The sequence below is a fragment of the Tympanuchus pallidicinctus genome, unplaced genomic scaffold (genome assembly GCF_026119805.1).
Source record: "Tympanuchus pallidicinctus isolate F22 unplaced genomic scaffold, pur_lepc_1.0 scaffold39, whole genome shotgun sequence".
In the NCBI taxonomy this organism is placed as follows: Eukaryota; Metazoa; Chordata; class Aves; order Galliformes; family Phasianidae; genus Tympanuchus; species Tympanuchus pallidicinctus.
Genome location: NW_026294757.1, coordinates 760477 through 774386, shown reverse-complemented (window position 1 = coordinate 774386; position 13910 = coordinate 760477). Strand labels below are relative to the sequence as shown.

Genomic DNA, 13910 nt, shown 5'->3' with positions numbered 1-13910 from the left:
CGCTGAGCCGCTCTGCCCCGCAGCCGCCCTCACGGGGGGAGCGCTCACGACGGCCCCCTACACAGCGCTGCCTTGTCAGCTCGTGGCCCCGGCACCGCTGCCTTTGCTGCCCGCAGTGCCGCTGCCCCGGCCGCTGTCGGAGCGGAGCTGCGCTGTGACCCCACGGTGCTCCCCCACCCGCAGCCCCATCGCGATATCCGCAGCCTCGCAGCAGCATCCCAGCCCCGCGCTGTCCCCATATCCCGGCCTTGTGACGTTCATCCCTCCGTGCAGCTGGCGGCATCCAAACGAGGTCCCTTCCTTAAAGGTTCCCTTCCAATAACGGATGCCCAACATTGGCCCGAACACCCAACTTTTTCTCGTCTTTTATTCTGAGGGAGATATGAACACGGGCGGTGCTGGAGGTGCGGGGCTGGCTGTGCACAGGGACGGCACGGACGTCCTCCCGGTGCTCCCTGCCCCCCCCGGGGTTCGGGGCCGTCACCACATGTGGCGATACGGGAAGGCGACCTCCACGCACAGCACGACCAGCGCCTCGGAGCAGTTGTGCCGCCGCCCGGCCAGCAGCCTGCCCTGAGCCAGCGGGGCCGCCAGGCCGTCCCCGGGGCCGGAGCTCCGCCAGCCCTGGCAATCCCGGCGCTGAGCGTGGCCGCCCCGCAGCGTGGATCCGTGCCATGCCAGCCTGCGGGGCCTGCGAGCGGCAACGGGATGATGGGGATCGTCGGGGAGCCCTCCCTGTCCTCCCGCCCTTTGCACCTTCGCTTGATGCCGTGGACGTGCGGGGCCAGGACTCACCAGAGGGCATCCGTCAGCACGTTGCGCCCATTGAAGGTGTAGATGGGGCCCCGCGGGGCGGCTCCAGCCTGGCTCTGCAGGAGGGAGCTCCAGGAGCGAGCCAGCAGCTGGCCCTGGGGACGTGGGGGGGGCACTGAGCTGGGGATGGAGGCAAGTGCCCCCCAGAGCCCCTTGTCCCCATTACAATATCTCTGGGTGGAAGGAAAACACGCGGAAAGCCCGTGCTTCCTGCGGGACACCCTGAGCCCTCGGGGATAGGGCCGCCTGCCTTCAGGTTGACGATGGGGAGGGTCCTGTCCGTCCTCTTGACGATGGAGGCCAGGTCCTGGCTGGGAGCCGACAGGAACGCACGGAAAGTGCCGTAGAGCCGGGCCTCTTGTGACTGCCGGTAGCACTGCAGGTCGGCGCCGCGGATGCCGCTCATGTCCCCGGAGAGAGGCACGTTCAGGGCCACCAGACGGAGCTACAGGGACAGCGGGTGGCAGCGCATGGGGGGCCGGGGCTGCCAGGGTATGTGCCATCATCCCGCACCCCATGGGGCACTGCAGCTCCCTGAGTCGGGCATCGAGGTCTATACAGACCCACGGACACGGGGGGGGGGGGGGTGGTGTCCCTGGGCTCTGTGGGATTGGAAGGGGCCAGGAAATGGGGCAATGCTTACAGAGGGCATCCTGGGGGCAACGGTGGTCGGCAGGGTGCTGGGCAGCCCATCTCCATCCTCCTTCAGGACCTGCAATAGTGGGGACACCTGGGGACAGCAGTCTCGGTGCCCAGGGTGCATCTCCCTCCTCATCCCACTGCTACCCGGAGTCTCCTGGTGCCACCTCCATCCCTCTGCTCACCAGTGCATCTGCCCGGGCCCCTGAGGGTGGCTCTGTGTTGGGACCTCGTGTCTGCGCCTGCTTTGCCTCCTGCACAGAGATGGAAGGGCAGTCCCAGCGGTGCACCCCCCCACGGGGGTCTGTCCCTTTGCCTCACCTGGTACTGCGGCGTGGAGGCGGAGGGGTCATCACCCACAAAGAGCGACTCCGAGTCCTCCAGCTGCAGAAGAGCAGTTAGGGGGGGCCAGCCACATTGTGTGTCCTCCCCCCCCCCCATCCCAGCACAGTACCAGCAGCCTGCTCCAGCCCCGGGGGGTGCGCAGGAAGGCGTTGCTCCCCTCCTGCACGTAGACAAGGCTGCCCTCGGGGATAGAGCTGCCAGACCTCAGCATCAGCTCCTTAGACCTGAATACCCACGTCTGGCGCTGGGAAGGACATGGAGAGGGGTCAGGGTTCAGCTGACCCCCCCCTGCCCAAGGGGAGCTGCCTACACATTGAGGGTCACCCATGGGCACAGCCCCCCACGCACCCGGAGGTCGGCACTGGGCTCCAGCGGCTCTGGGCGGGGAACATCAGCATCTGGAGAAGCTGAGGAGGGTTTGGGTTAAAGGCAGGACTGGGGTTGGGTTGGGGTTGGGTTTAGGGGTAGGGTTGAGGTCACAGGGCACCCCAACACTATGGGGACACCAGGACAACACCACAGCCCTGGTGCAAGGGCATGAAGCTTTGCAAAAGGTGCTTCCAAGCAGACAGGAGTTCACCCAAATCCCCAGAGAGCCCCTTACCCACTGCCCAGGCTGCACTGCCTGCTGCCTGTGAATGCAAACGGGGCCGTTACTGCTGCTGGGACACAGGTGCACGGCGGTGACATGCAGGGAGGGGACAGCGAGCTTACCGGCTGCTTGCAGGGCTGCTGTCCACGCATGGGGTGCAGCCGCTGTGAGCAGAAACAGGAGGATGCACGGGGAGAAGCTTGCACTGCATGCTCACACACGTGTGCACTGTGGCACAGAGCTGTGCACTGCCTGTGCAGGGCCTTACATTGAGGTAGAGGAGTCCTGGTGCTCCGGGGGGGCCTGGAGGACCGGGCGGACCGGGGGGACCTCGGGGACCCTGCAAGAAGAGCAGTGTGGAGATTTAGGGTGGTTTGGTGCTGCTCCTGGGGTGGGCGGCTCTACGTCACGCTGGGTGCAATCTCTCACATGGGGAATGATTGCTCCGTAGATATCCGGCTCCTCCTTGCTGTGCTGCAAAGGGAACGCGAGCAGATGGAGGCTGAGCTCCTCTTGCCACCCCCCACCCCCCCGCCACCCCCACCCCAGGACTCACCGGTTGGTACCAGGCGCTGGGCTGGCTGCCATGGCTGGGGAATGGGAGGTGGCCTGGTTTGCAGCCGGGCTCCCCATAGCAGCACCCCTGGGGGGCACAGTGAGGCAGGGTAAGGGCGGGGAAGAGGGGCGCATGTCGGGTGTGCAGTGTGCATGTGCTGCAGAGGATGGTGCAACTCACCCACCCCCATAACCGCACCAGCTCCCCCCCGGGCAGCACCCCATACAAACCCGCTCTCCTGGATCACCCTTTTCACCCTGGAAGAAAGCAGAGCGGTCCCATAAGCGCCCTGATGCCAGTGATCCCAGCCCTATGAGCACCCCAAACCCAGTGTCTGCTGCCCTGCTCACCTTGGGACCCGGTGGCCCAGCTGCTCCGTGGTGCCCAGTGGCTCCATGGTGCCCAGCATGGCGTGGTTCACACTGGGATGAGGGGATGTGCAGGTTGAGCGCTGGGCACTGCGACCACCCTGAGCACCCCCAGCCCTGTGCTCACCCTGTAGTCCCCCGGTGGCCCCGGTGGTCCCATAGGACCGGGCATCCCTGGGGCTCCCATCTCCCCGGTGCGGCCAGGGCTCCCTGGCATGCCTGGCAGTCCTTGCTCACCCTTCTCACCCTGCCGGGATGCAGCACGTGGGGCCATGAGTGTGGGGCCCATGTCGCCCCAGGGCTCCGCAGCAGCAGAGCATGGAGCTGGGTGCATCCCGGTGCCCCAACCCACCCGCTGGGGTCTGTGGGTGGAAAGGCTGGAACCCCCTCTGAGATCCTTCTTTACCTTTGATCCTGGGAATCCTGGCTCCCCTCGGAGTCCTGGTTTGCCAGGGAATGACGCAGGTCCCGGGGGGCCAGGGGGCCCTTCGTGCCCAGGTGCTCCAGGGGGTCCCTGTGTGCCTGGGAGTCCCGGTGCCCCCGGGGGGCCATCGGGCCCAGCCAGGCCTGGGGATCCTGGAGCTCCTTCACTCCCTGGGAACCCAGGCGGTCCCACGGCTCCTGGTGGGCCAGGGGGGCCAGGCTGCCCCTCCCGCCCAGGGAGCCCTGGAGTGCCTTCATGACCTGGGTAGCCTGGGGGGCCGGGGGGGCCAGGCAGCCCTGGGGCACCGGGTGGTCCTGGCTTCCCGGTGGGGCTGGCTGCTCCCAGCTGTTAGGTGGAGGGAGAGAGGAGAGAGTGGCATTGGTGAATGGCAGCATCATGTCCTGTGGGCCCCCGACCCACCTCTGCAGCTCTGCGTCCCTGCTCTGCCTGTCCCTACAGGTCCAGCTGAGGATGGACCCCACAGCAACTCCAGCACTGCCCATCCATCCCGGCATCATCCCCCATCCCTCCATCACCCACCCATGTCACCCAGCCCAGATGCCCCCTCTCCACCTCTCACCTCTCTCTCTGATTCCTTGGAGACAGCTGCAGGTGCAGGTGGACTCCTGGCTCCCCCAGCACCCGGTGGTCCCGGTGGCCCTGGAGGTCCTGGTGGTCCGGGGGGGCCCCGAGGTCCCTGGTGACCCGGTGGCCCCGGGCTGCCTGTCCTCCCTTTCTCCCCAGACAGCCCTGGCTGGCCCCGCTCCCCAGGGAAACCGCGGTCGCCTTTCTCTCCCTGTTGGGATGAAGACAGAGCCTGGCTCCTGCCCCGGCACTGCGACTGTCCCTGCAATGCATACTCCAAAGCAAGAATCCAAATCCAGAGCAGAAAAAGGTGAAAAGAGCCCTGGGGTCTCTCCCCACAGATCCCCAAACCCTCTGCCCCCTGCAGGACCCCCTCTCCTACCTTGGGGCCGGGAGGGCCGGGGCGCGCAGGGCAGACGCAGTTGGAGCCGTTGTGCATCTGGGGGGGAGCGAGCTGTGAGCTGTGGGGATGGGGGATGGGGGGCACCGGCACCAACCCCCCCTCACCTGCAGAGTCACATCCAGCCCGGGGGCCATGGGCACACGCTGGGGCAGCCCCTTCGGTGTGGTCTGTGCAGGAGAGAGGAGCACCGAGAGTGAGACCCCTGCATCCCCGCCCCGTGCCCGGCTGCTCCACAGCTCCCCCACAGTCGTCCCCCCTCCCCCCCCCCCCCGCCCCTGCACCTTGATCTGCAGGAACTCCTCTTCCTCTGCGCTGCCCTCAAAGATCTGCGGGGTGGCCGTGGGGTGGTTGTGCTAGAGCAGAAGGGCAGAGCTCAGCATGCAGCCAGTGGGGTTCAGGGGGTGCTGTGCACTGCGGGCTGTGCAGGGGCACCAGGGTCTCCTCTCCAAGGGGCAGAGAGGGGAAAGCATTTCCAAGGATGGAGCCCGGTGTGGGATGCACTGCTGTGGCTGCGCTGTGCTTGGTGCTGATAAGGGAAGGATGCAGAGCAGGCCTGGCATGGGCTGGGGGGGGGTGGGGATGGGGGCCTTGGGGCGCAGCTCCTGCCAGGGATGGGCACCTGGGCTCGCGTGCGCAGTAGGGCACGGCCCTGGCCCTTGGTCCTGGCAGAGGGCTCCCGTCTCCTCGAGTCCGTTCCCAACGGGGGTTTGCTCAGCGGCAGCTTCTTCATGGGCTCTGCATCAGCAGCGTCTGCAGGATGGAGACGTGGGCAGCAAGGTGCTCCCTGCTCCCAGTGCATGGGAGTGTCCCCTCCTCACCGGATCCGGGAGCGTGGGGTGCGCACCTACCTTCCTCCCCACTCAGGGTGGGCAGCGTGGGGGTCGCGGGGCTGGTGCCGGGCTCTGGAGTGGTGTCTTCAGAGCCCAGTGGGTAGAACCACTGGGCCGTGCCGTGGGGCAGAAGCCCGGCCAGCACTGAGAGGATGCAGAGCGCACGGAGGAGGCGTGGGGTACCCAGCCTCATGCTGCAGCCCCGGGGTGCCGAGGACAGGGGGGTCTGGCTCATCCCGCTCGTCTGTGCCGTCTGCTCCTGATGCCCTGGCACAGCCCCTGCTGTTATCACAGTGGCCCCCGACACGCCCCCTCCCCCCCCCCCAGCACCCCCGCCCTGCGGGCTGCATCCAGCATAGAGCTGAATGCTCACTGTGAGGGTGCGGGACAGGGAGGGCGCATGGGAGCTGTGGGAAGGGAGCCGGGTCAGGGAGAGGGGTCTGGAGGAGGAGATGCTGCCTGGAAATGGGAGTTAAACCATGAGGGAGTGCGGGAAGGCGCTGGCTGGGAGCAGGGCACTGGCACGGCAAGGAGCAGCGTCCCACCAGGGATGCATGCAGCCCATGTCCCCCTGCTCCATCAGAGCCCACCTGCTCTGGAAGAGCTGCCATCAGCTTGGGGGCTGCAGTGCTCTCTGAGGCGTCTTCTGCCCCTGCAACACTGCATTGCTGGAACCCACAGCCCCTCTGAGGTGCTGTGATGGCTTTGGAGCTGTTGGGTGTCACAGGAGGACAAAGACCCAGAGCTGGGAGCCCAAAGAATCTGAGCGGGGGCTCGAGGTCGAATGTCTTGGGGTGCTGGCTGCATGGCAGTGGGGTGCACCTGCCTTCTTCATGGGGCAGGACGGTGCTGGAATCGGGGACCTGGAGGCCCCGTGCCTGGCAGAGATGAGGAACAGCCCCTGGGGCTGCAGAGCTCACACATCCCCGCTCCCCGTGCTCCCGCTCCCTCCAGCCCTGCAGACACAACAGCCTCCCCGGCGGGCGCGTGGTGCTGCCAAGGTCTGATAAGGAGCTGCGGCTGCCGCGGGGCCGGGCACCTGTTTGGGTTTGGCCCCGGCTCGGACGCTGTGTCAAGGCTGGCGCCTCTGCCCCGAGTCACGGCCACTGTGTGCCCCGTGGCTGTGCCAGGCAGGGCAGGGGCTGGGGGCTGGGGGGCCCCCGCTCTGCTAGGAGGGGAAGAGGGGTTTGGGAGCACGGGAGGCAGCAGCCCTGCCGGCATTTCTCCCCCAGCTGGTGCTGCCCCGCTCGTGTGGGGATGGAAGGTGATCTGGGAGCGGCCAGAGTGGCACAGCTGGCACTGCAGTGTGAGCGCGGGGTGGGAGGTGAGTGCAGGGGGCTGCGGTGGGCTCAGCCCCTTCTGAGCACAGCCGGGCTGCAGGCATGGAGCGGAGGTGGTTTTTGTTGATGCTCTGCACCTCCCTCCTGCTGTCTGTATGCAGAGGGCAAATGAAATAAATGGCGCTGATGTTTGGTGCCTCTGAGCTGGTGGCACACTGTCACAGCTCCCACTGCTCCTCAAGGTCTGTGGGGGGTGAATGGGGCCCCATGAGACGTGCTCATGCCTGGCTTGCTGTGCTCAGCCCATGTGCTTGGAGCTGGAGCTGGGTTGGGTGTCAGGAAAAGGTTCTGCACCTTCCAGGTTGGGTGGGGAACACGGCTGCCTGAGCTCACAGTGTTGGGACACCACTCGCAGACATGGGTCTGGTTTGGGTGCTGCTGTGTGGAGCCAGGGTTGGACTCAGTGGTCCCTGTGGGTCCCTCCCAGCTCGGGATGGTCTGTGGTTCTGTGGTTCTGTGGTTCTGTGTTCTGTGGTTCCCTGCCCCCGGGCTGAAGGCTGCAGCCCCGCACGCTGTGGCTCCCTGTGCTCCCCGCACCGCACCGCACCGCAGCCCTTACCCCCCTTCCCCCCCCCCCGCCAACGCTCCGCAGTTCGCAGCTTTGGGCGCTACGGGGCGCTGGGGGTCGGGGCAGCCCGGCCCGTGCTCGGACCTGGGCTTCAGCCGCTGTCCTGCACGGTGCAGCCTCCCAGCCTATCCCAGTCTATCCCACCGCATTCTACTCCATCCCAATCTGTCCCAGTCCATTTCATCCCAGTCCATCCTAGTTATCCCTATGCATCCTGGTTCATCTCAGTCCATCCCATCACATCCGAATCCATCCCGTCTCAGTCCATCCCAATTCATCCCAATTCACCCCAATCTCGTCCCAGTTTATTTATTCCATCCCATCCCACCCCAGTCAATCCCAATCTATCCCATCCCAGTCCATCCCCATTCACCCCACTCCATTCCAGTCCATCCCTTCCCACCCTACCCCATCCCCGTTATCCCAGTCCGTTCCGTTCCGTCCCAGTGGCTCAGTGCCGGGCAGCACTCCGGCTTCGCGACGGTTGCGGGGCAGCACGGGGTGGTGCGGCGGGGGTCGTGCAGAGCCGTGGGCTGCGGGATGGGGACGCCCGGGCGGCACCGAGGAGGTCGGGGCGGCGGAGCTCTCCCGGTGCCCGCTGCCGGAGCCCGGCGGTGACGGGGGCGGCTCCGCCGGTGGCCCTGGTGGCTGCGGGAGGTGTGGCCATCCGGGCCGCATAAAGCGGCCGCCGCCGCCGCCCCGCGCCCGCCGCCAGCCCGACGCCGAGCGGAGCGGCGCGGGGCCGCCATGTGCGGGGCCGCCGTGCTGCTGCTGCTGGCGGCGGCGGCGGCGGCGGGGCCGGGGCCGGGGGGCGGCGGCGGCGGGGAGGAGGCGATCCAGTGCCCGCCGTGCTCGGAGGAGCGGCTGGCCCGCTGCAAGACCCCGCAGGGCTGCTCCGAGCTGGTGCGGGAACCGGGCTGCGGCTGCTGCGCGACCTGCGCGCTCGGCCGGGGCACCGCCTGCGGGGTGTACACGGCGCGCTGCGGGGCCGGGCTGCGCTGCTATCCGCCTCGCGGGGTGCCCCGACCGCTGCACACCCTCATGCACGGGCAGGGCGTCTGCACCGACCTGGCCGACGTCGAGGCCATCCAGGAGAGCCTGCAGCCGCCAGGTAGGGCGGGGGGCGGGATGAAGTTGGCGGGGATTTGTGCCGCCCGTGGTCGGTTGGGGAGAGCAGAGTGGGGGGCTTGGCGGGGGTTGCAGTTGGATGGGCAGCTTGAAGGTGCTTGGAGCAGGGCTGGGCTGCATGGATTCTCATGGGTCGCCTCTGTGCCGTCCTCACCTGCTCCCGGCATGGCAGTGCTGCCGTTGGGTGCGAGAGGAGCACCTGCCAACAGCCCCCACCCGCTTGCAGCGTGGCAGTGTCACAGGGTCACATCTGTGCATCCTGGCACAGCTCTGGGGCCGGGCAGGGTCCGACAGTGCAGAGCTGACAGAGCAGCTCCTGTTGTGCACTGGTGACGCCGGTGCTCCGCTCCCAGGGATGCTGCTGGCACGGTTGGGAGAAAACAGTAAAGAGGCTGCAGGGCACCTGCTTCCCTCACAGACAGGTCAGCGTGGGGCCGTGGCCACAGCTCTGCATGCAGGTGGGGCAGTGGGGGCACGGGAGCCCTGGGGCTGCAGCCCTGCTGCTGTGGGCTCTGCCCTGCTGCCCCATGTTCCCGTCATCGGGGTAGGGGGTGGCCCTCTGCCAGGGTTCCTGTGCAGTGTCACCTGGGGCTCCCAGGACAGGGGATGTCCCATCTCCCTGCTGTGTCCCATCACCCGTGCCAAATGTGTGAGGTGCCCCCTGACCCCCCCCTCCCAGGACAGACGTTGGCTGTGAGCACTTGGCACAGTGCTGCCGGGGGTCCCCTGCGCTGCCCGTCTGTCCCCAGCCCACATCCTGCAGGAGCTTTCTGCACTCCCTGGCCCACGGCTGCACCGGGCTGCCAAACCCTGTTGGTTTTGGCTTTGCCCCGTGTAACGCAGCATTTTTTTCCCAGAGTCTTTAGGAAATGGAGTTGCAGCTTTTTTCCTTTGTTTCCTGCGCCTGTTTGGCTGTGCTGGGGCTGTGGGTGGCCCTGGGATCATGTGCCTGGCCAGCAGAGCCGCAGGTGGCAGGAGGGGACAGTGGGCGGCCACGAGCCCTGCGCCTGGGGCACCCTATGGGGCAGCACGGGGCGCTGCCCTGCTACCTCCCTGGCACGGCACTGCCCCATGGTGCTGCCTGAGCCCTGCTGTGTGCCCCAGGGCCGCTGCATCGGGCATCCAGGACCTGCGGGTGGCGTCTGGGGAGAGCTGAGGACGTCCCGCAGCACGCACCACGAGTGGCTTAATGATGGGTTAATAGTTATGTCTGGGAAAAAGTGACTGGACGCTGCCAGCACCTGCTCTTGCCCTGTCCCGGCGGTGTCACCGGGGCTGTCGGGGCGTGGATGGGGTCCCTGAGCTGACCCCAGGCTCAGAGTGCAGCCGGCGCTGCTGCCCCCGTCCTGCAGGCGCCATCCGGGGCTCCGCTCGCTGCCTCGGGGCTCTCCTCCTGCTGGAGCGCAGTGCTGTGAATCACACGCCCAGCATGTGACAAACCTCATTTGTGGCTCCCGCTAATTGAAGGCGACGCTGAATGCCTTGCTTATGTCTGCTCCTGTCCTCGGGCCAGGCAGAAACCCCTGAGCTCCCGAGGCAGCACCCCAAACCCAGCCGTGGGGTTTCCTCCCCGTGCTGCTCTCTGTGCAGCCCTCGTGCTGCTGGTGGTGCAGGGCCGGTGCAGCGCGAGCTCCAGGTCTCCTTCCTGGCTCTGAGGAATTTGCTTTTCCCAGATCTTTGTGCTCCACTTGAAGGAGTTCTGCTGCCCAGCTCGGTGCAGGAGCGCTGCCAGCGGCAGGAAGGCGAGAGGCTCCTCGGCCGGGTGGGAGCTCGCCCTGAACCGCAGCCATCCTGCAGTGGGGAGGGGGCCTGGAGCCGGGGGCCGCGGTGGGGAGCGCGGTGCCGGTGCCGACGGAGCGCCGCCGTGCTGCCCGGAGGCACCGCGCTCCTGGGGACCTCAGGAAAATGTTACTGGCATCTGGTTTTATTTAACTGAGAGATTTGACTCTGACAGCGGCTGGAGGGGGGAGGGGGGCTGGGTTGGGAGCGGGGGGTTCTGGTCCTGTGCCGGGCTATGGTGCGGAGCAGTGCCACTCTGTGCCCTGTGTCCCCTCCATGGGAGCTGCACTGGGACTTTGCTGTGGTGGCCCCATCAGTGCCAGGCGTCCCTGAGGAGCAGCGTCCCCAAGTGAGTCCCAGTGGCTGCAGCACAGTGCCTCAGGGATGTGACACATCGCCGTGGGGATGTGATACGGTGAAAGGGGCTGCCAGGGGTCCTGGAGTCTCTCCTCAGTGGGTGTCAAGTTTGTGTTTCAAATGTCAAGGGCATGAGCCGCTTCCTGGAAAAAAAAGGACAGTTTAAACAAAAAGCAAATATTACAGTGATGGAGAAGGGTTTGCCAGCCAGGTGGGCTGTGAACTTTACCCAGGACACTGGGAGCTGCTCAGTGACCCACTGCAGCCAGGAGCTGCCATCAGGTACACAGTGCCCAGCCCTCCTCCAGGCGCTGATACCGCAGCATCGGGCCCCTCCATGCAGCAGGAGGAGTGGTGCGTGGCCCAAAGGCATCGCTGGGCCTGGAGGCAGGGGGACCTGCAGCCCAATGGAGTCTGAGCAGCCCCGGTCTTATGACGTTCCCTCCCAGCTGCCAACATCTGGGATTGCAGTTTGGCTCCGTGTGGGCGCAGGCGGGGATGCCAAGCGCCGCCCCCCCCGGCCGGCCAGCAGGAGGTGGACTGTCCTATTCCTGGAATTCTTGCTTTCATGTCCCGGAAAGGGAGTGGGGGGCTGGGGCTGTGCACCCCGAGCAGAACCTGGTGGGGCCCCGCAGCCCCGGTCCTGCTGCAGTTTTGGGGGCTCCAGGGGTCGGCTGTTGTTCTGCGTGTCCTGGGGTCAGCACCCCCCCCCGGTGCCCATTGGCTGCACAGGGCTGGCAGGGTGCACCCCAGTGCTGTGCAGTGTTCCAGGCGTGAATTACAACCCTGCAATAACAGCCACGTGGAAACAAACTGTGAATGAGCAGTAAGAGCTCCTGAGAACCTTTCCCTGTGCTGTAAGGGGTCTCAGACCAATGCTGTGCCAGGGACAGGGCGTTGCGTGGGGGGAGCACTGGGGGCTGCCTTGTAGCGCTGATCCCTGCTGTGTCCTTGCAGAGAAGGAGGAGATCGAGCACCCCAATAACAGCTTCAGCCCCTGCAGCATCCACGACCGCAAGTGCCTGCAGAAGCAGCAGGCGAAGCGCGTCAACAACGGCAATAAGATGCGCAGCAGCGGGAGCCCACATCACCGCGAGGAGACCCGGCCCATTGTGAGCACTGGGGGCACCAGGGCAGGAGGGGGGCTGGCAGCGGGGCAGGGTGGGGGGATGCACGGTGCCCCACTGAGAGCTCGGCTCCCCCCTCTCTGCAGGCCCAGGGCTCGTGTCAGAGCGAGCTGCACCGTGCACTGGAGCGACTGGCGGCCTCACAGACACGGACACACGAGGATCTCTACGTCATCCCCATCCCCAACTGCGACCGCAATGGCAACTTTCACCCCAAGCAGGTGGGCAGGGTGGGGGCTGCACTCTGCAGGGCTGGGGGATGTGGGGGGCACTGGGTTTCAGTGGGAGCTGCAGAAGCTCCTGGGCTTGTCATGGCTCCATGGACGCTCTCTGAAGCTGTGCCTCCCTTCAGTGTCACCCGGCGCTGGACGGGCAGCGGGGCAAGTGCTGGTGCGTGGACCGCAAGACGGGGGTGAAGCTGCCGGGCTTCCTGGAGCTGAAGGGGGACTTGGATTGCCACCAGCCAGCAGACAGCATGTGAGCGTGAGCGCGGCCGGGCCGCCCGCCGGGGCCATGGAGGAGAGGGGACACATCTGCCGAGCAGCTCCTGGCGCCCGTGGACCCCAGCGTGCCCCCCATCACTGCTCTGCTCTGCCCACGGTGCAGCACCGTGCCGCCCCAGTGCTGTGACCGCCACCCAGCAGCCGCTGGTGGCATCCCTGTCCCGCACAGACCCCGGACAGACGGACACTGCTGGGTGTCAGCAGGGCTGCTTTCAGGCTGTTTCGGTGGAGATGCATAAAGGAGAAAGCAGCGCTGCGCCCCTCCCTGCCTGCAGCCCCCCGCCGCAGTGCCTTCCCTGCGCCCCCCTGAGCGCGCAGCACAAGAAGTGCCTCAGCCCCCCGGTGTGGGCAGGGAGGGGATGGGAGGGGATGGACCCCCAGCTGCCACCTGCCTTTGTGTGCGTGGGGTGGGGGTCGCAATGAGCAATAAGGACCTTCACCCCGGGGTGGGGCAGCAAGGGCATCAGAGCCCGGCTCGCGGTCGCTGCCCTCTCGTCTTCAGATGGGGTGCAAACAGGACGGGTTTCCATGTCCTGCGGGTGTGAAATGGCAGCAGGTGTGGGGCTGAGCGCGGGGTGGGTCCTGCAGGGTCAGCGCTGCGCACCGCCGCTCCTGCTGTGCTGCTGCAGTTACACACTGCCCTGCACCAGCATAAGGCCCCCCACCTCCCCGCCGTGACCCCACTGTGACCCCGCCATGACCCTGCCGTGACCCCACCGTGACCCTGCCGTCTCTTTTCTGCACTGATGCGATCGTAGTTCCCTATCGGACGACCCCATCGCTCAGGCTCTGTGTAGCACCATCCTTCCTTTTACAGTAAACTTGAAGCTTTGTATTGTTAAAAGAAAATAAGAAAAGAAAAAGCTGTTGCTGCGTTTAGTGGCCGTGTTCCCTTTCCCTCGTGACTCGGGCTGTATGGGGATGGGATGCCCAATGGGCACCTCCCACCCCAATGCTCAGAGCACAAAGCGCGGGTGCTTCTGGGCAGTGCTGTGTCCCCTTTGGGGGTGACACCGTGCAGTCCCCATCTCGGATTGAGGTCCTGGCTGCTTCACAGGATGCCCCGAGCCAGACGGGCACAGCGAGCTTCCAGGAAGGACGGCGTTGGAGGCGCGCATCGCTCAGAGAATTGTTTGTTTTTTCCTAAATCCGGGTGGTTTTGGCTGAACTCCCCCCCTCCTGCAGCGCTTCCCTGGAAAAGGGATTTCAGCAAACGCAGAACTCCCACTGCGGGCAGCGGTGCCTGGAGCTGCTCCCGGTCGGGCTGGAGGGAGGCAGCAGCTGTACCCCTCCCTGCAGATCAGCCCCCGCTTTGCTGGCGAGCTCTGCAAACCGGAGCTGTTTGGGTGGGGGGGCCCGGCTGGGCGGCGCCAGCAGCGCTCCCCCCGGAGCCGCTCAGAGCCAAAGCGTTTGGATTCTGCTCCCTGATGCTCAGGGCAGCGCTGCCATAAACCCGAGGAGCTGCAGCAGCGCTGCCTGCGGGTCGTGCAGTGCGGGTCCTGGGCTGGCATTGCTTAATGAGAACAGGTCGAGTGGAGCTCGGCCCTCCTTCG

General features: G+C 66.3%; 2 protein-coding genes across 4 annotated transcripts; one reads left to right on the top strand and one right to left on the bottom strand.

Moving 5' to 3' along the window:
- Nucleotides 1-359: 359 nt before the first annotated feature.
- Nucleotides 360-5827, bottom strand: LOC128089138 (collagen alpha-1(XVIII) chain-like). 3 transcript variants are annotated; one of them, XM_052700253.1, is made up of 23 exons: nucleotides 5574-5827; nucleotides 5345-5475; nucleotides 5007-5078; nucleotides 4830-4892; nucleotides 4705-4761; nucleotides 4318-4533; nucleotides 3720-4082; nucleotides 3441-3560; nucleotides 3296-3367; nucleotides 3176-3202; nucleotides 2946-3032; nucleotides 2819-2863; nucleotides 2658-2729; nucleotides 2512-2553; nucleotides 2402-2429; nucleotides 2146-2204; nucleotides 1907-2041; nucleotides 1774-1836; nucleotides 1638-1706; nucleotides 1457-1543; nucleotides 1064-1258; nucleotides 796-908; nucleotides 360-691 (listed from the first exon to the last, which is right to left on the bottom strand). In XM_052700253.1, the coding sequence occupies exons 1-23, from the start codon at nucleotides 5788-5790 to the stop codon at nucleotides 481-483; spliced, it is 2544 nt and encodes an 847-aa protein (XP_052556213.1). In that variant the 5' UTR covers nucleotides 5791-5827; the 3' UTR covers nucleotides 360-480. The 3 variants fall into 3 exon arrangements, with proteins under 3 accessions (XP_052556213.1, XP_052556215.1, XP_052556216.1); XM_052700255.1 differs by having other exon boundaries at nucleotides 1457-1525; XM_052700256.1 differs by lacking the exon at nucleotides 5007-5078.
- Nucleotides 5828-8210: 2383 nt separating this feature from the next.
- IGFBP4 (insulin like growth factor binding protein 4) lies at nucleotides 8211-13231 on the top strand. Its single transcript, XM_052700281.1, has 4 exons — nucleotides 8211-8574; nucleotides 11685-11839; nucleotides 11941-12075; nucleotides 12207-13231. Exons 1-4 carry the CDS (start codon nucleotides 8211-8213, stop codon nucleotides 12333-12335), a joined length of 783 nt encoding a protein of 260 aa, XP_052556241.1. The 3' UTR covers nucleotides 12336-13231.
- The last annotated feature ends 679 nt before the right edge of the window (nucleotides 13232-13910 follow it).